Source organism: Acinonyx jubatus, chromosome E4, assembly GCF_027475565.1.
Source record: "Acinonyx jubatus isolate Ajub_Pintada_27869175 chromosome E4, VMU_Ajub_asm_v1.0, whole genome shotgun sequence".
NCBI classification, from domain to species: domain Eukaryota; kingdom Metazoa; phylum Chordata; class Mammalia; order Carnivora; family Felidae; genus Acinonyx; species Acinonyx jubatus.
In genome coordinates, this window is record NC_069395.1 from 36,091,852 (window position 1) to 36,110,614 (window position 18,763).

At 42.9% G+C, this 18,763-nt stretch overlaps 1 protein-coding gene across 16 annotated transcripts in view; it reads left to right on the forward strand.

Annotated features, from left to right (window-relative positions):
* HHAT (hedgehog acyltransferase) overlaps positions 1-18,763 on the forward strand; it is a 319,323-nt gene that overhangs the window by 76,507 nt on the left and 224,053 nt on the right. For 13 of the 16 annotated variants that reach the window (XM_053208994.1, XM_053208987.1, XM_053208995.1 and 10 more), the window contains 3 exons: positions 1,471-1,665; positions 4,013-4,222; positions 12,178-12,349. In XM_053208994.1, the coding sequence (XP_053064969.1) occupies positions 1,471-1,665; positions 4,013-4,222; positions 12,178-12,349 (577 nt within the window). The remainder of the gene's footprint in view (positions 1-1,470; positions 1,666-4,012; positions 4,223-12,177; positions 12,350-18,763) is intronic. The other 3 variants (XM_053208996.1, XM_053208999.1, XM_053208997.1) reach the window with 2 other exon arrangements.

The window sequence follows — 18,763 nt, forward strand, 5'->3', positions numbered from 1 at the left end:
TCTTTGGCGACCTTGTTTCTTATAAATGGACTCTGCCCAAAGGTGAGTATTTGGGGGAAAATCTGAAGCAAATTTATGTAGCTGTTTTCTGTGGGCAGTAGGATGGAAAAATAGTAAAACTGAACTGCAGTTTTCTCTGATTTTCTTGGAACTTAGAAGTGGCTGACCTAGTTGCTCATTCAAAATGTTCTCTCTTGGGCTGGAGCATAGGTTTGGGAAGGGATGGTACTTTGGCAATATTTTGGAAGAGTTAGCATGTAAGGATGAGATTTACAGTTTGTGGTCCACATCCGTCTTTGTTTTAAAGAATTCTTCTTGTTTTCACAAGGAGACCTATTTCAGGCATTCCCAACTTTTCAATGTGGTGTATTCCTGGAAACCATATTTTTAAATGTACACCAGAAAGACCCGTTGTATTCCCCTCTAGGACTAGACAACTAGTATTGGTCATGTTCTTACTATGTATGCAGACACTGTGGAAAGCGTTTTACATGCATTAAGTTAATCCTCATGAAGTACATGCCCTTATCCTAATTGTACATATGAAAAAACTGAGGCATGGAGAGATGAAGTCACTTGCCTGGGGTCACACAGGTAGTTAATGGGGATACCAGGATTTATTTGGGCAGTTGGACTTCAAAGCTTGAGTAATTAAACCCCTATAATATGTTGCCTCTCTAACAATGTTAAAACAGTATTGTGGTTTTAAGTAAGGATTAATCAGCCAGATATGACCAAGAATATGTCATAAAAGCAAAGGCATATTCATTTAGTTATTTACTGTCAGTAATTATAAAACTTTATAATTAGATAGAACGACATTCTGATTCTCCTAAAATGCGAATGAACATGCCAATCAGATTGACTATACAAAGGCCTCAATATTGTATAAAGCAGGTAAGATATACTTTTTCTGTAAACAGTAAACAATACGTTAGTAAAAATACACTGAGATATTTCAATGTAGAAATCTGGTTTGGACCTTAGAAAGCCGTTTGTGGTTTGGTTGGCTCAACTGTCTCAATGAAACACCTGAGAAATGTGTACAAATACTTTCTTTTACCTTCACATTTGCAGGATGGTGTACGCAGGGTTCTGGGCTGGTGGTTTTCTCAACGGGCTTCTGGCTTCCATAGTGTCTTTTGAAAAGTCGGCTCAATATCTTGTTGTAGGATCCAGTGGTCTGGGTGGCTTTGGCTGAAGGCAGGAAAGTGGCTCCTTCTGGGTGGATCTGGTGGAGTTCTAGGGTAGGCAGCCGTCACTCTAGGGCTAATGTGGAAGGTCCTTCTGAAACCTGTTTGGGTTTCACTAAATCCCCAGGGCAGTGAGAATAGTTTGGTTAATGGATCAGTAAGCATTATGCATCTATGTAGAACCTTTAATAACAATACCCATTCACTCACTCTTTTCTCTTTTCCTCTCTGCCCTCTCCCTCTGTGTGTCTCTCACTGTGTCCCCCCCTGTCTGCAGCACAGACCCTGGATCCTGGGGGCTTACGGAATGTGGGCCTCCTGGTGTGTTCTGGGGGCCCAAGGCACGGCCATAATTTTTCTCCACACCCTCATCTCCTTCTGCGTGGCCCAGTTCCAGTCGCAGCTCCTGTCATGGCTCTGTTCTCTCTTCCTGCTCACCACTCTGAGGCTGCAAGATGTGGAGGAAGTTAAGGTAAGTGTCTCTGTTTTACCCTTGAGAAGGAGAAGGCCCCTTTAGAAGTGCTCCCATTGGGTAGATGCCTTTGTTTTCAGCCAAGAGTCAATTGAAGCATCATGGTGGGGGTCCCCCTAGTGACCATATGGGGTTGATGCATGTGAATCCTGGTGTGTTGCCTTCTGGAATCTTGTCTTTTGTGTCTGACCCTGTTTTAGCCCTCTAAGGTTGCCCAGGGCTGACCTTCTACCTCTTTTCCCAGTGTGGGTAGGCATGGATGGTGCCAGATGTCACAGGAACAGAGGGTAAGGAACAACAGGAAAAGAAAGCAATAGTCTTCTATGCATTTAACAAAAAAATCATCTGTAGAGTGCTCTACAATTTATGGGGAACTTCCACATGCCTCATCTCATGCAGTACCCATGATAGCCCCTGCAACAGATAAGGAAGGTATTTTCCTTGCACAGAAAACCTTGGGAAGTTTTGATATTCTTTCTTTAGTCATTGCGGCACTGAAAGTCTTGTGGTATCGTGGTATCCTTACTCTTGTTCACATGATCATTCATCCATTGGCTTAGGTGATAGCACTTACGCACTGTGGGTCAGCACAGTTGCAGGAAAGATGAGCCAGTGGATGACTTGGTTCCGTGTCTCTTCTAGTAGCTGTGTTTCCTACTCTTGAAACTGGAGGCAGTCATTTAACCTGAGTCTCAATTTCATCATTTTGAAAATGGAAGTAGTATGTGCTCTATCTTCCACGTGGAGTTTCTCTGAGCCTCTGATAACATGATATATGTTGAGTGATTTTGTAAAAACTGTAGCATTTTGAAAATTCAGTGGTATTTCCTGTTACGCTATTTTAATTTTTCTCACCAACGGATTGGGGCTAACACTTTAAGCGCATATGTCAAAATCTGGACTTGTGAGAGAAAGTAGGGTAGTGTCTCCATCTTAACAAAAGAGACTTCCCACAACGATTAACTAGGTGATCATTTAAATACATGGGTTTAAAAATAGATCTGCAATAAAAATAAAAGAATTCACACCTAACTTTTTGGGGACCTGGCAAATGTACAAAACAGACTCCAGTCATAATTATCATTTGTGTGGCAATAGTTAGCATCAGTTATGGATGTTGGTAGTGACGAAACATTCCATTTATTATGCAGACTAGAGGTTTGAAAAATACTGCCCAAGGGAAAGAAATGAGCAGAAACTACTTGCTTTGGGTTTCCATGCTTTTGTATTAAAAAAATTTTTTTTCATGTTTATTTTTGAGAGAGAGACACAGAGAACGAGCGGGGGAGGGGCAGAGAGAGAGGGAGACACAGAATCGGAAGCAGGCTCCAGGCCCTGAGCTGTCGGCACAGAGCCTGAGGCGGGGCTCAAACCCGTGAACCTGAGCTGATCATGACCTGAGCCAAAGTCGGACGCTTAACTGCTTAACCCACCGAGCCACTCAGGAGCCCCGGGTTTCCATGCTTGCACTTGCAGTTCTCTTAATCTTTCTCAGTGGCTGCTGAAGGCTCAGACATGCAATAGAAACTCTTCACTGGTTGGTTTTTCTGTGTAAAGTTGTAAAAGTCCTCCCATGGGTCACATTAACTATTCCTTTCTTTGTCCCCCGTTATATCTTGTCTGTATTCCCATAACTTGTTCTTCTCATTAAAAAGGCAATATATATAATGGCAAATGTAAAAACATAAAGATTATAAAATGATCCAAATTTTACTCCACCTAGTACTGTTAAGATTCTACCGCATTTGCTTCTTGTCTTTTATTTCATACCTCTTTTAGTACATGCTTGTTATGTCTTATCTCGTGCTGCATTGTAATTATATACTTACATGCCTATCTGCTGTGTGGGAATTTAGACACCTCGAGGGCAAGGACTGTTTTTCTTGACTGTGTTTCTAAAGCTTATTTGGCAGATAGTTCTCAACTACATGTGGAGCCAAATTAACAGAAGAGCAAAAGGAAAAATATGTTGAACACAGGAATCCCATGTGACATTTATAAGCCTCTCTTTGCCTTCAGTATTGTTGGAAGAACTGTCCAAGTATCCACTGGCTGTAGCTCATCTCCATGTCCCCCACTGGATGAATCTGATGCATATCTGGGCAAACTCTCATCACCGCACACGAGGCCTAATGCTAAGTAGATGAGCGGTGTTAGAGACGCTCTTCCGCCCACTGCTCATTAACTCCTGGTTTCCATTCCCACTGAGATCTACCTGCTTCCCAGTGGTGGAGAAACCCCCTGTATGGTACAGCTGCTCTCTCTGTGGAAGCGGTCTCCTTCCCAGGGGACCGGATGGCATCCCTCCTTGGCACTCCAGAGTTGTCCTCTTCTTGTGACTTTGCAGAGAGGGTGGTACCAGACGGAGAACGAGTACTACTTGCTGCAGTTCACGCTGACCGTGCGTTGCCTGTACTACACCAGCTTCAGCCTCGAGTTCTGCTGGCAGGAGACTGAGAACAGCTTCTACTCCTTCCCCTGGCTGGTGGCCTACGTCTTCTATTACCCCGTCTTCCACAACGGGCCCATCCTCAGCTTCCCAGAGTTCATCACCCAGGTAGAGCCCGTGGGGGGACTGGATTGGTACTCCGTCCTTGTTGGCCATGGCCATCCGTGAGACTCCTGAGGCTTTTCGTTCTGGGGTGCCCACAAATTTAAGACACGTTTCTGTTGTGACTTCTTAGGTAACAAATGAAATACTTAGGAGAAATAAGTATTTGAAATACAGATCAGCCTGTCTCTGGGGCATGTTGGCTCTAGGAACCCCCCACCCTGACTCTTCAGTGGGTGCTGGCAACCAGGATTAGTAACTGGGCACAGAAAGGAACTTAGGGGTGGGTATCCACTGCCAGGAAGTCCCAGGGAAAGACAAAAGTGGATTCTGGTGGTCGTACTTAGAAAAGTAGAAAGAGATACTATCTATGCTGTTGGTTGGAAAATATCATGTTCTCCTTTATTGTCACAAACTGCTTATGAAGTAACTGCCATCACCTGGGAATTGTTCAGGGGGACCTAGATGAGCCAACAGAGTGCAGGTAGAGAGAGTTTCAAGGTAACAGTGTGTTTTGGGTCCAAGTGCCTGTTTCTGTCCAGGACCCAGCTTCCCTACAGCTTTGTCTGAAGCTCCCATCAAGCTATCTATGTCATTCCCATCTCATTTTCCCTCCTACTTTGAATTTTTGTTTTCATTCTATAGCTAGCCTCATGGAACATGTTCATGAAGTTAATAAAAGTTTAGTAATTGATAATACCTAAAGCCTGTGTTTCTCAAGGGACATTCCTACCTCCTGTCACCAAAACAATCTTGATGGAGGTGAGAATATTAATACATATGTCCACATGTACATGCACACGCAGTACAACTCATGTACACATAAAACACAGCACATGCACACGCACACATGTACACATACACATGCCTGGAAATGGGCTCAAAGTGCAGGGCCAGCAGCAGTGTTGCATATTTCCAAAGGCGAGCATGTCAGATGCCCCCTGGAAAAATAGCAGGGTTCTTAAAAATCTCGTATTCTGTCTTAAAAAATCCCCCGAAGTTATTCTTGTACTCAAAAGTGTACTTCTGCATTATAACAACAATGTACAGTTTTAAAATTGCCAGTTAAATTATTTAACTTTTTTTTCTCCATAAGTCTTCAAGTGAAATGGATATTCCAGGCAGATACATGTTTGGCATACGGTTTCTCATACCTCAGTTTGGGTTACATAGGATCATTCTTCTGTCATGAAGTATTTGAAGATTGTGTTTGAAAATTATGTTTAAAATGATTGTGTGAAGGATAGGTGGTTAGTGATGGCAGCTGATCTTCTAGCTCCGTGGTTCCCAAAGTGTGGTCTTTGGATTGGCAGCAGGAGGAACACCTGGGAACTTGTTAGAAACGCGGATTCTTGGGCCCCACCTCAGATCTGATTCAGACATTTTGGGGGTGGGGCCCAGCAATGGGATTTAATGGGCCTTCAGGTGATTCTGATGCCTGCTGGTGGTTGAGGGGTTGAACTGTCCTAAGTTCCTCGGTAGAGTTGGGGGCCAGAGGGTGGGGGTGACCAAGTGCAGTGTGGGTTTAGGCCCTCCAGGTTTCATCCTGTAGGGACTCTGGTTGCATCTTTGTCTTACCCCTCTTTTTTCATTCCTTTCAAAATGGTAGCACTTGCTAAAACCAGGAAACTCAGAAGGCAAATTGAAACATTTCTGTACGATCTGGGAAGATGCACAGGAAAGTCGGTGTAGAAATGGCAAAATGTTTAGTAAGCTGCAGGACAAGTAAAAGCAGCCGAGAGGTTTCTGCAGTTACAGAAGGTCTTATGGGGCACTTACCTTCTTTGAGAGAAATGTGTCTCAAAGGGGAGCAGTTAACCAGGAAGCTAAAGCTAGTAGTGAAAGAATTCTTTCAGGGGGGCCAAGAAGGAAGGGACTGCACTCCCAAGAGTGGGAGGAGGAAAGCCAACTGGAAGACCTTGTAAGCAACGTTTGTGTGAATGAATGAATAAATGTCACCTAAAATGCTAATACTGACTGACAGTCATGGTTCTTAGGTGGTCAGGTCAGCGAGAGCCAGAGAATGAGGCTGTGCCACCAGGGGGCAGCGGAGCCCCATTGTGGAAACCAACTGGAAGGGCAAACTCTGGTTGGTAAAATGACAGTATTAGGCACACCCTGGGGAGAATGTATCTTTCACCCAGTTTGTTTGTGTGTAAATTGCATACACAAGGTGAGGGAAGCATAGAAGAGGTGTCCTCTGTGAGGTAAGGCATGTGAGATTTGCACACTGATTGTGAGCAGATAAAAATCTGCCTGTTAAGAGGCTGCAGGGCCTTGACTTGAAGGCCCTCTCAGATGGCATTTGCAGTTTCAGGAACATATGCCCTGTTTATTTTTCTTCTGTGGCTGGGGGCAGGTTAACAAGCAGAGGCACTTTCACACAAGGCTTGTTTATTCACTTAGCTTGGAGCCTGGGGTCCCCACATCTTTCCCTGAGCAGGTGGAATTGTGCAGGGGGTGGGAGGGGGGCTGGTGTGGGGCAGGACAGTGAGTCTGAGTGTGGTAGGGCCAGGGGGCTTTTCCTTGCTGAGGGCTGTGCTCCCCCCGCCTCCAGGGGAGCATGGTGGTTAAGAGCAAAGACCCTGGAGCCCAACCCTACTGTTACAGGGTTTGAATTCCTGCTTCTCTTTGGCTAGGGAGCATTTGGTGAATTGCTTACCTTGTTTGTGACTCAGTTTCCTTATCAGTGAAATAGGAAGAATAATAGTATCTCCCTCATAGGATTGTTCTCAGGATCAAATGATTTTGTATAGGTAACATGGCTTAACGTGTAAACACTGTGAAGTATTAATGATTACTGTTATTGTTGTCATTAGCCGAAAGTGTGTGACAATTCTGGGGTAGGTTGTTGGAGGAGGTCTTGGAGAGGATGTGATTGCTGGTTGACCCGCAAGCTGAACCTAGGCAGTCAGAGCTCCTCACCCCTTCCCCTGTCCTTAGAATGTACAATTGGCCTACCATTCCCCACTAGGAGCTGTTTCTGGGACATAGACTTGAGAATAGGGTGTCATCGAGACCCTCTGGACTGAATATGTGACTTAACCTAGTTAAGGCCTCTGTATAAACTTTTAAGATTTGGTAGGCAGGTGTGGAGTTCTTGCAGCCACCCCAGCCCAGCCTTGTATAGAAGTTCCTCTGCTTATTACACTGGCCACCTATCAATCTGGAGTGGCCTGCCTCTTTCTTCTGTCTCTCCATGCCCTCTGTGTATAGGGGCCAGTTTTAGATTCTACCCCAGGAAGCTCCCAAGGTTGTGAACTAATACAGTTCAGCCCAGAACCAAGACTCTGGGTGACCTGTCACGTAGGTGGGCACAGCAGTGGGGGATTCTGGGCAGTGGCCATTCTTGGCCTTAGAAGAGGCCAGTTGTATTGACTCTGTCTCTTCGGGAGAGAGATGTAGGCAGTTGCCGCATGTACCAGGGTGGGCCCAGCCCTTGAGTGGCTGGGGCCTGTGAGAGCTGGGCAGGCGGGCAATGTCACAGACATGCTGCTCGGGGTTTGGGGCAGGCTCTGGCTCTAGAGGCCACCTGTTATAACACGGACTGAGCACTTGCTCTCAGCCAGGCCTGGCATGTGCCAGCTTCTTCATCACCAAGGCCACAGGCGGAGAGAGATACTGTTACCACTACTTTATAGATGGTAACACGGAAACAAAGAGAGGCTAAGAGAATGCAGACTGGGGTGGAAGGAGTACAGATGTGAGCCTTGCTGCCAGCTGGGCAGCCAGTCCCACAGGAGTTAGAGGATGCCGTGTGTCCCGGTGGACATCTGGGTCTGGAGGTCCTCGTCCTGTGGCAGCTGCACCAGCTGTAGGTACATCTGTTGTGACAGAGACCCCTGAAAACCCCTGGCCTGGTCTGGATGTCTGGGGAGGGGCAGGGCAGGGCTGATGACCGAATGCTTTGTTGGGAGTAGGGGGTGCAGTGTGTGACCATGGACTAGAGAGATGCCCTCCATTACAAAGGAATAAGACACCTGGCTACAGTGCCCTTGACCCAAGGGTAGAGGTTAGAGCAGATTTGGCACAGTCGAACATTGGCTCCAGGGAAGGCTTTTGTTTGGTGCTCTTAAACATATGTATTATTAGTGTGTGAAGGAAGAGAACCTTTCATCTTTGAGATCTGTCATCTTTAATCATCAGACTATCTTTGAAAGGCTTCAATATTCCTTTTTATGCAATTTGCATGAAATGAGGTTTTAAAATATAACATGTTTTAAAATGCATTTGGCAGATGAGTTAATGTGTATTTTTTAGTGGAGTCTTAACTAAAAATTCCCATTGATAGTGGTTTCCAATGGTCTTATGGTTGGCACCCCCCGAGGTTTGAGATTTCTGAAATGAAATGCTCGCACACAGGCAAGAGAGCAGCCCTGCTCATTAGGGGAGCTGTGTATGGCATGTCTTTTATTCCTGCTGGATCGGCAAGGGACAATGCTGAATTTTTTAAAAAGGGAGTCAACTAGATTGAAGTTACAAATGGACTGCAATCATATGATTCTAAAGAAAGATGAATAACTTTTTTTTAAGTACAAGCGAATAGAAGGAAACTGGATTGTTTTCCTTCTCCTGTATTCACTTGTACGATTAAGGAATTGACATTTCTGTTACTCGGAATGAGGAGGCATCTGGCATCAAAAAAGGGGGCATTGCGGAGAAGAGTCCAGCCCTTCTGGTCCAGTGGTGACATGTAATTATACCTTATTAAACCGGGTAGAGAAGTTTTGCCCTGAGGAGAATAGGTAAGCCATTATTGGGAAGCCAATCAGCCACAAAATGCACCTCATGTTTCTCCTTAATTATAGATATTTGTGTCATTTTAGACTGCACATTGTTTGGGGAAGCGAAGGCAGTCCTCTGAACTGACCTTGAACAGTGATTGCCTGGAGCTAAGAGGTGATTAGGTAGACATGTTTTCCTGACTGCCTGGCTGGTGGGGGGGGGGCTCTGTGGGATGGGGCTGCACCCCTAGTGATGCTCTGAGACCTCAGGTGCAGGGCCGGTCTTCAGGGGACCTGTGCTAGGGTAGGCTTGCGCTTAGGGGCCTACAGGCCACGTGCAGAGAGCTGCTTTTTTAGAATCTGGGGACATTTGGTTGTTTGAAGATTGTGTTCTGTCAACAATGCTTTTGAGGCCGGGGACTCACATTCAGCCGGGGACTTGCTTCCTTCCAAGAGTGTGGCACCAAGAAAGGCCCACCTGTGCTCTGGAATGGTGTAGGTGCCTCTTCCTGTCTTAGCTCTGCTGATTGCCTTGAGTTGAACTCTTCTTCCAGCCTCCACAGACCAATGGACACTATGTTCATAATTGTTTCCTCAATTGCTGATGGTAATTAGATCAAAATGAATTTGCTTTAGAGAGCTGGAAAAGAATGAACAAAGAGGAACTCAGTACATAGGTACTGAGCAACAAGCAAGGTGGGAAGTTGAGAAATCAACAAGCAAGGTGGGAAGTTGAGAAATAAACATGGGTCTAGTGTAGGAGAGAGAGAGAGAGAGAGAATACTTACCCATAGAGGATTTCGGGCTGCCCAGGGGAGATCCTGAAGCTAGATGGTTTTTAGAAAGGTGAAGAAGTAGAGGACCTTGCCTCTACTTTGGTCATAAGCAGAGAGGACCAAAGTCTTCACAATATCGTGAAGTTCCATTACTTTTCCCCTCGATAATAAAAATAACCAATTGTTAAAAGCAACCCAAAAATCCTACCAAAAAGAGTACAGTCACTGTCGCCATTTTGGTATGTATCTTTCCAGTCTTTCATTATTTATACACATTGAAAAAAATAGTTTAACGGCTACATAATATATTGAGGTGCACTCATGCATTTTACCAACCTCCTACTCTTGGACATTTGAGTTATTTCCTTTTCTTCTCAATTCAATAATGTAGACATGAATGATTGGGCAGGTAGGCGTTTCTGCTTTGGAGTTTTATCCATCCATTGGCCTACAGATCCATTGCGGTAGACTTTATGCAGTCTTGGAGAGCATGCACACTTATGGTATGCATTCAAATGAAAACCACCCTCAGTTTATGCCTGGTAAGGGATGTGCATTGGGTCACATAGTTCAGCTGTGGTTGCATTCGGCTGTGATCTGTATGGGTCTGCAAAGCCCTCATATGCCCAGTGTTCCTTCCTGGAAAACTCTTCCCAGGTGACCTGGTAGATCCCTCCCAGCAGTTACTGTTGGTTCTAACAAGGGAGGTTGGAATGGCTCGGCAAAATACCTTTCTAAGGCCACCTGTGGACAGGTAATGGAAAAAGGAAATTCCTGTTGGTTTGATCAATTTACATGGAAAATATTAAACCAATGAGCTTTCCTTGGTGCAGCTACCCAAGCAGATGGTGAAAGGGAGCACACCATTCGTGCAGGTTATTGTAATGCTCCTGAGCCAGCCAGAATTTCTTCAGCTGGCTTCTTGCTGTGGGAGGACAGTTTGCGGAAGTGGTAGAATGCATTGTCAAAGTGGAATAAAAATACCCACCCTGGTGTGCAGGTTCCCCCTCCTCTCTGAGGGCACTGCCTCTCACTCCTCGTGACTGTAGCGGGACTCCTTGTGCCTTTGATGTTCAAGGAGCCTGGAAGCCAAAGAGGCCCTAAGAATGGGCCTTACCTGTTTGTGTGGTGTCTTGAGCCCAAACCGTCAAAAGCTAAATCAAGCCCATTTCTTCTGCCAGGAAATGTTTGCAGATTCTACTTCATCATTTATGCATTAAATTCACTTCTGTATTACATAGCAGGCTTCAGTCTAATAAAATCTTGTCAGAGCAAGATCCAGAAATTGACCTGCTCTCTCTTGTTTTTGTACGTTTGTCTAGTGGTGTAAGTCTGAAATTGATGGACTTCACACAAATTTTACAAGATGCTTTTGCCTTTCAGCATCTATTATGTATTTTAAACTATTGGGCGTCCCTAAGCAGCAGGCAATGGGGCAAGCAAGACCCAGAGCCTGGCTGCTTTGACTCAATATGTCCACACATACTGAGTGAGCTCAGTAGTTTGTCGGTGACTCTGAACAATAAGAACTTCTTTCTCTTACCTTTGGTGTTTGGCTCTGAACTGTGTCCTAATTCTGCCCTGTAGCCAGTAGTCTGGGATGCCATGAGGGAAGAATGTGAAGAAAGGCAGTAGGAGGCACATCACTTACCAGATACTACCAATTTGCCAGTGCTTTTTATATGCCAGGTGTTATACTCAGTACCTCTTCTGTGTTACCATATTTAGTCATGACAATTTTTTTTTTTTCACTTTATATATGAGGGAAACAAGCCTCAGGGAGATTAAGTAACCTGCTCAGGATCACACAGCTGTGTGGTTTGGGCTAGAATTGGATCCCAGTTCTGACTGTAAAGTCCATGTTCTTAAGTGTTACACTGCACTGCCTGCCGAGCCAGAGATTTGTCCCATGTAGTGTCCCTGTTTGCGTTTATTCTGCCTGTTTCAAAAACAACTTCAGGTAAGACGACACACCCACATCTCATTTTCTCCTTGTTGCCAGGTTCTGTGTCTCATTCTCCCTTTCTCTTACCAGTCCTGTGCCCCTTCCTGACTTGGCCTTACTTTTACCAGCCTTACATGTGGGTGGGTGATGGATGAAGACAGGCCGGTGACACCTGGGCCCAAAGAGACTCCAGAGTCCTGAGGAAGAGAGACTGTATCAGATCTTGCCCTCCACCCTGGCTTTTTGCAGGGCTGTTGCCAGGGATGGAGGGATGCAGAACCCATCTTGGTTCTTGGCTAGCTTGTTGGCCCCACCCTGTTCTTACTCTGGGACAGAGTTTTCGGTCTTGGGTGTGACTTTTTCACCTAAGAACAATGAATAACTAAACCAATCCTCTTTTAGTAGATATATGAATAAAATTTGTGAGAAGTATGCTAGAAACATTGTCTAGGGGACTATTTGAAAGATGCAAACAGTCCACACGCAATCTAATGACTTCTTTTGTTTTTACTTTAGATGCAGCAGCAAGAGTACTGCTCGCTGAAGTCCAGCCTTTCGGCCTTTGCCCTGGGGCTGGGTCGCCTCCTCTGCTATTGGTGGCTGGCAGAGCTGATGGTTCACCTCATGTACATGCACGCCATCTACAGCAGCGCCCCTCTCCTGAGGGCTGTCTCTTGTTGGACCTTAGGTAATTGTGGAAATGACTGTTGGGAGAACGAGCATCAAGAGTCAGCTTCAGAGTGAAGCTGGACCGGGGGCAGACGGGGTGTAGTTGCTTGAGCAAACGCTCTTTTTTTTTTTTTTTTTTTTTTTTTGGTTTTTCAACCTTGTTCCTCTTGTGGCCAAGATGATGCATGTGTGAAGTGGCTGGTGGATGTGAGGGCCAGGCTTTTTGGTCTGGGAGCCGAGGATGGTAGGGATCCCTTTTCATCATGGAATCCTGCTAAGCTTGGCTGGGTCTGCATCTTCATGGTGTGGCCAGCACTGGACTTAACAGCGCGTAAGAGATGCGGGGGTGCAGGGGCAGCCTTTGAGTCCCTGCAAAGAGGTAATGCTCCAAGACTGAGTTGTCCTGTGGTATTCTTTGTGGTTCTTGTGTATGATACTAAAGAAACGAATAAGAGCTTTAGAATCAGACGGACATGGGTGTGAATCTCAGCTCCACGAACCACTAGTGGGCAGCCTTTGGCAGCTTACTAAACCTCTCCATAGCTTCATCTTAGGAGATGAGCAGACTTGCTTTTGCAGGTTTTTCTTCCCCTTACGTTGATTTATTTTTGAGAGAGAGAGAGAGAGAGAGCGCGCGAGAGAGTACGTGCATGAGTAGGGGAGGGGCAGAGAGAGAGGAAACAAAGAATCCCAAGCAGGCTCCACACTGTCAGTGCAGAGCCTGATGTGGGTCTCGATCTCACAAGAGAGATCATGACCTGATCCGAAGTCAAGAATCAGACGCTTAACTGACTGAGTCACCCAGGTGCCCCTGCAGGGTTGTTTTGAGGATTAAATAGAGCCATGCAGGTGAAGGGCTTAGCTCATAGTGTCTGGTAGGTAGAACGAATGGTGTGTGCCCATGTATGTCCCTCTATTGCCCCACCCCTTTTTTTTGTCTATGCAAGTAGGTGGAATGGAGGTGATTTCCTAAGCAGGGCACAATTTCTAGTATAGGACTTGTCTGTGGAGAAACCATTGTTCTTTAGTTCTCTGGTCAAAACAGCAGAGACCATGCCCCTTTCTGAACAAAATCTCATTTCCTTGTTTGCTCTCCTTTTAAGAACTCCTGTGGTAGCTGAATTCAGCCCTGTGGTCTGACCTCTAGCCTGTAGCTCCAATGGGAAATGTGTGATCTTCCAGCCAGATTAAGCCGCTCCCCACGGAGGGCAAGAGTACAAACCTGATGCCTTATCTCTTTGGTGATTTATAGATTTTTTAAAAAGTCTTGATTGTCCTTGGTATCACACATGCTTAATCAGAATGTTTTCAAGGGAGATACGTTTTAGGGTTGGAAAAATACTGAGTTGTTTTAATTACAGTTTCTTTATTTCCCTCAAACATATCTTTTTTTATAGTTGGAGGGTAACTAATGTAAAGTTTTAATGATCTGCTTAGACAAACAGAATAGGATTAAATGTTGACATGCTAAATCAGATCCCAGTTGTACTGCATCCAAAGTAAGACACTACCAGTTTGGGTGATTCTAACTGGGAATAACAGAAAGCACAACTCAAATTGGGGTTTAAACAAGGAAAAGCTGTTATCTCGATGGTCAGCACCAGGGGCGGTAAATCCAGGGACTCTGAAAAGTCATCACTGATTCATTTGGGGATCTGTCACTCGGCTTAAGAACTAACCAGATTCCTAGAAGCCCTTTGTTTACATCTGCAACCCATCACCTTCTGTCACCCTCTCCTGAGTTTTGGTTGTGTCATTCATTCCCCCCCCCCCCTTTTTTTTTTTAACTGAAAAACAGAGACTTTATTTTTAGAGCAGTTTTAGGTTTATAGAAAAATGGAGAGGAAAGTACGGAGATGTCCCATGCATTCCCTGGCCCTCACACGTGTACAGCCTCCACGACTACCAACGTCTCCACTGGGGCAGTGTGTTTGTTACAGCTGATGGACCTACATCCATGCATCATTATCACCTGAAATCTATCATTTATATTAGGATTAACTCTTGGAGTTTGTGGTACAGTTTCTGGGTTTTGACAGATGTATAATGACATGTATCCACCACTGTAAGGTCACAGAGTAGTTTCACAGCCCTGAAAATCCTTGGTGTTCTTTCTTCTCATCCCTTCCTCCCTTCTAACCCCTAGAAACCACTGATCTTTTTGTCATCTCTGTAGTTTTGCCTTTTTCAGAATGTCGTGTAATTGGAAACATACAGTATGGAGCTTTTTCAGATTGACATCTTTCACTTAGCACTATTATGCATTTAAGGTTCCTTCATGTCTTTTCATGGCATGATAGCTCATTTATTTGTAGTGCTGAATAATCCATTGTCTAGATGTACCACAGTTTGCCCACTGAAAGACCTCTTAGTTGCTTCTGAGTTTTATAATTAGGAGTAAGTGTGCTACAAACATTCGTGTGCATGTTTTTGTGGGGATACAAGTTTTAAACTCCTTTGGATAGAGACTAAGGAGTGCAATTGCTGGATTGGATGGTAAAGAGTGTATTCAGTTTTGTAAGAAACTGCCAAACTGTTTTCCAACGTGGCTGTATCATTTTGCATTGTCACCAGCAATGAATGGGTTCCTATTACTCTGTGTTCTTGTCAGCCTTTGGTGTTGTCAGTGTTTTGGATTTTGGCTACTCTAATAGCTATAGAGTAGTATTTCACTCGTTTTAATTTGCAGTTATCCAGTGACATTTGACATAGAGCATCTTTTTCCCCATCAACAACATATCCTTTCATGATGTCTATTAAGGTCTTTTGCCTTTTTTTAAATGGATTTTCATTTTTTTTATTGTTGATTTTTAATGGTTCTTCATGTACTTTAGATAACAGTCCTTTATCAGACAGATGTTTTGCAAATATTTTCTCCTAGTCTGTGGCTTGTCTTCTCATTCTATTGGCAGTGTCTTTCACAGAACAATAGTTAAAAAATTCAGTAAGTTCAGCTTATCAACTCTTTCTGTCATGGATTATGCCCTTAGTGTTGTATCTAAGAAGTCATTGCCACATCCAAGGTCATCTAGATTTTCTCCTATGGTATCTTCCCGGAGTTTTATAGTTTTGCACTTTACAGTTAGATCTATACTCCATTTTCAGTTAGTTTTTATGAAGGGTGGAAAGTCTGTGTTTAGATTTTTTTTTCCATGTGGATGTTCCAGTACCATTTATTTATTTAGTTAGTTTTCTTTATTTTTGAGAGGCAGAGAGAGACAGAGCACGTGTGGGGGAGGGGAAAAGAGAGACGGACATACAGAATCTGAAGCAGGCTCCAGGCTCTGAGCTGTCAGCACAGAGCCCGATGCGGGACCCGAACTCACAAACCGTGAGATCATGACCTGAGCTGAAGTCGGATGCTCAACTGACTGAGCCGTCCAGGTGCCCTCCAGTACCATTTATTGAGACTAACTTTGCTCACATTGTATTGCCTTTGCTCCTTTGTTAAAGGTTGATTGCGTGTATTTATGGGGGTCTCCTCGGTTTTATTGATCTTTTTGTTCTTTTGTGGGTGTCACACTGTCCTGATTACTGTAGCTTTACAGTAAGTCTTGAAGTCAGATAGCGTCAGTCCTCTTTCAATATTGTGTTAGCTATTCTGTGTCTTTTATCTCTCCATACAAACTTTAGAATCTGTTGATATCCACAAAATAACTTGATGGGATTTTGAATTGGATTGCCTTGAATAGATTAGGGAAAAACTGGTATCTTGACAATATTGAATCAATGAGCATGGGATACCTCTCCATTTAATTAGTTCTTTTTTGATTTGTGTAACATGTTTTATAGTTTTCCTTTTATATAACTTGTACATATTTTGTTAAATTATACCTAAATATTTTTTGTGCTAATGTATATGGTATTGTTTTTAATTTCAAATTCCATGTGTTCATTGCTGGTATCTAGGGAAGTGGTTGACTTTGGTATATTAGCCTTGTATCCTGAAGCCTTGCTACTATTGCTTATTTGTTCCAGGAGGTTTTATTGTTGTTGTTGACTCTTTGGAATTTTCTACGTAGACAATCATGTAACCTCCTTCCCAAAATACATGCTTTTTATTTCATTTCTTCTCTTATTGCATTAGCTGGGACTTCCAGTATGATGTTGAAAAGGAGTGATCAGAGGGGACATGCTTGCCTTTTTCCTGATCTTAATGGGGAAGCTTCTGGTTTTTCACCATTAAGTATGATGTTAGCTGTAGGTTTTTTGCAGATGCTTTTTATTGAGTAGAGTAAATTCCCCTCTATTCCTAGTTTGCTGAGAGGTTTTATCATGAATGGGTGTTGGACTTTGTCATATGCTTCTCCCCCCCCCCCCCCCCCCCCCGCCCCGGTCTGTTGATGTGATGGATTATATTAATCAGTTTTCAGACATTGAACCAGCCTTGCATAGTTGGGATAAATCTCACTTGTCATGGTGTATAATTGTTTTTATACATTATTGGATTTGGTTTGCTAATTCTTTTTATTACAGTATTATTGACTATATTCCCTATCGTATAGTTTACCTGTGACTTATTTAGTAACTGAAATTTTGTACCTCTTGATCCTCTGATTTGCTAATATGTTGAGGATTTGTGCATCTGTGTTCATGAAGACATACTGGTCTATAGTTTTCTTGTAATGTCTTTGTCTGAGTTTGGTATTAGGGTAATGCTGGCCTCCTAGAATGAGTTAAGAAGTATTCCCTCAAATTATGTCTTCTGGAAGAGATTGTAGTATTGGTATACTTTCTTCCTTAAATGTTTTTTGTCTTGGAAGGTTATTAATTATTGATTCAATTTTTTAAATAGATATAAGCCTATTCTGTTTCTTTGTGAATTGGCAGATTGTATCTTTTAAGGAATTGGTTCTTTTTATCTAAGTTATTGAATTTATGGGCATAGAGTTATTCATAATATTCCCTTACTATCCTTTTCATGTTCCTGGACTCTGTAGTGATATCTTCACTTTTATTCTCGTATTAGTAATGTATGTCTTCTCTCCTTTTTTTCTTAACCTAGCTAGTGACTTACTGATTTTATCGATCAAAGAGCCAGCTTTTGGTTTTGTTGACATTTTTGTATTAATTTCCTATTTTTAATTTCATTGATGTCTGCTCTAATTTTTATTCTTTCTTCTGCTTACTTTGTATTTCATTTGCTCTTTTTCTAGTTTCCTAAGATGGACACTTAAATTGTTGATTATAGATCTTCTCTTCTAACATATACATTTAATGTTATAAGTTTCTCTCTAAGCACTGTTTGCTGCATCCCATAAATTTTGATAAATTGTATTTTCATTTTTGTTTAGTTCAAAATATGTTTTAATTTTCTCGAGATTTCTGTGAACCATGTGTTATTTATAAGTGAGTTTAATCTCCAAGTATTTTCCCCAGCTATCACTAGTATTGATTTCTAGTTTAATTCCATTATAGTCTAAGAAAAGATATTGTATGATTTCTATTCTTTTAAATTTATTTAGGTGTGTTTTATAGCCCAGCATATGATCTGTCCTGGTGAATGTTCCATGTGAGCTTGAGAAGAATGTGTATTCTGTTGTTGGATGAAGTATCTATAGATGTCAATTCTGTCCAGTTGACTGATGGTACTGTTCAACTATGTCTTAACTGATTTTCTGCCTGCTGGATCTGCCCATTTTTTTTTAATTAAAAAAATGAAAAAAAAATTTTTTTAGTGTTTATTTTTGAGAGAGAGCAAGCGAGCGAGCAGGGGAGAGGCAGAGAGAGAGACACACACAGAATCTGAAGTAGGCTCCAGGCTCCAAGCCATTAGCACAGAGCCCAACATGGGGCTCAAACTCACAAACCGTAAGATCATGACCTGAGCCGAAGTCGGATGCCCAACCGACTGAACCACCCAAGCACCCCTGGATCTGCCCATTTCTAATAAAGGGGTGTTGAAATATCCAACTGTAATAATGAATTTGGCTGTTTCTCTTTGCAGTGCTATCAGTTTTTGCCTCATGTATTTTGATCCTCTGTTGTTCAGTACATACACATTGAGGATTATTATGTCTTCTTAAAGAAGTGACTCTCTTTTATTGTTATGTAGTGTCCCTCTTTATCCATGATAATTTTCTTTCCTTGGGGGTTTAATGTGTCTGAAAATTAACCAAGCTACTGTGGCTTTCCTTTGATTAATGTTAACGTGGTATATCTTTCTCTATCCCTTTGCTTGTAATCTAAATGTGTCTTTATATTTAGACCGGGTTTACTTTAGACAGTATATAGTTGGGTCTTGTTTTTTGATTCATTCTGACAATCTTTGTATTTTATTTGGTGTATTTAGACCATTGGCATTTAAAGTGATTACTGATATAATTGGGTTAATAACTTCCATGTTCTTAATGTTGTCTATTCATTGCTCTTTTCTTGTTTGTTTGTTTTTTTTGTTCCTATTATTGCATGTCATTCTTTTTCTGCCTTTTGT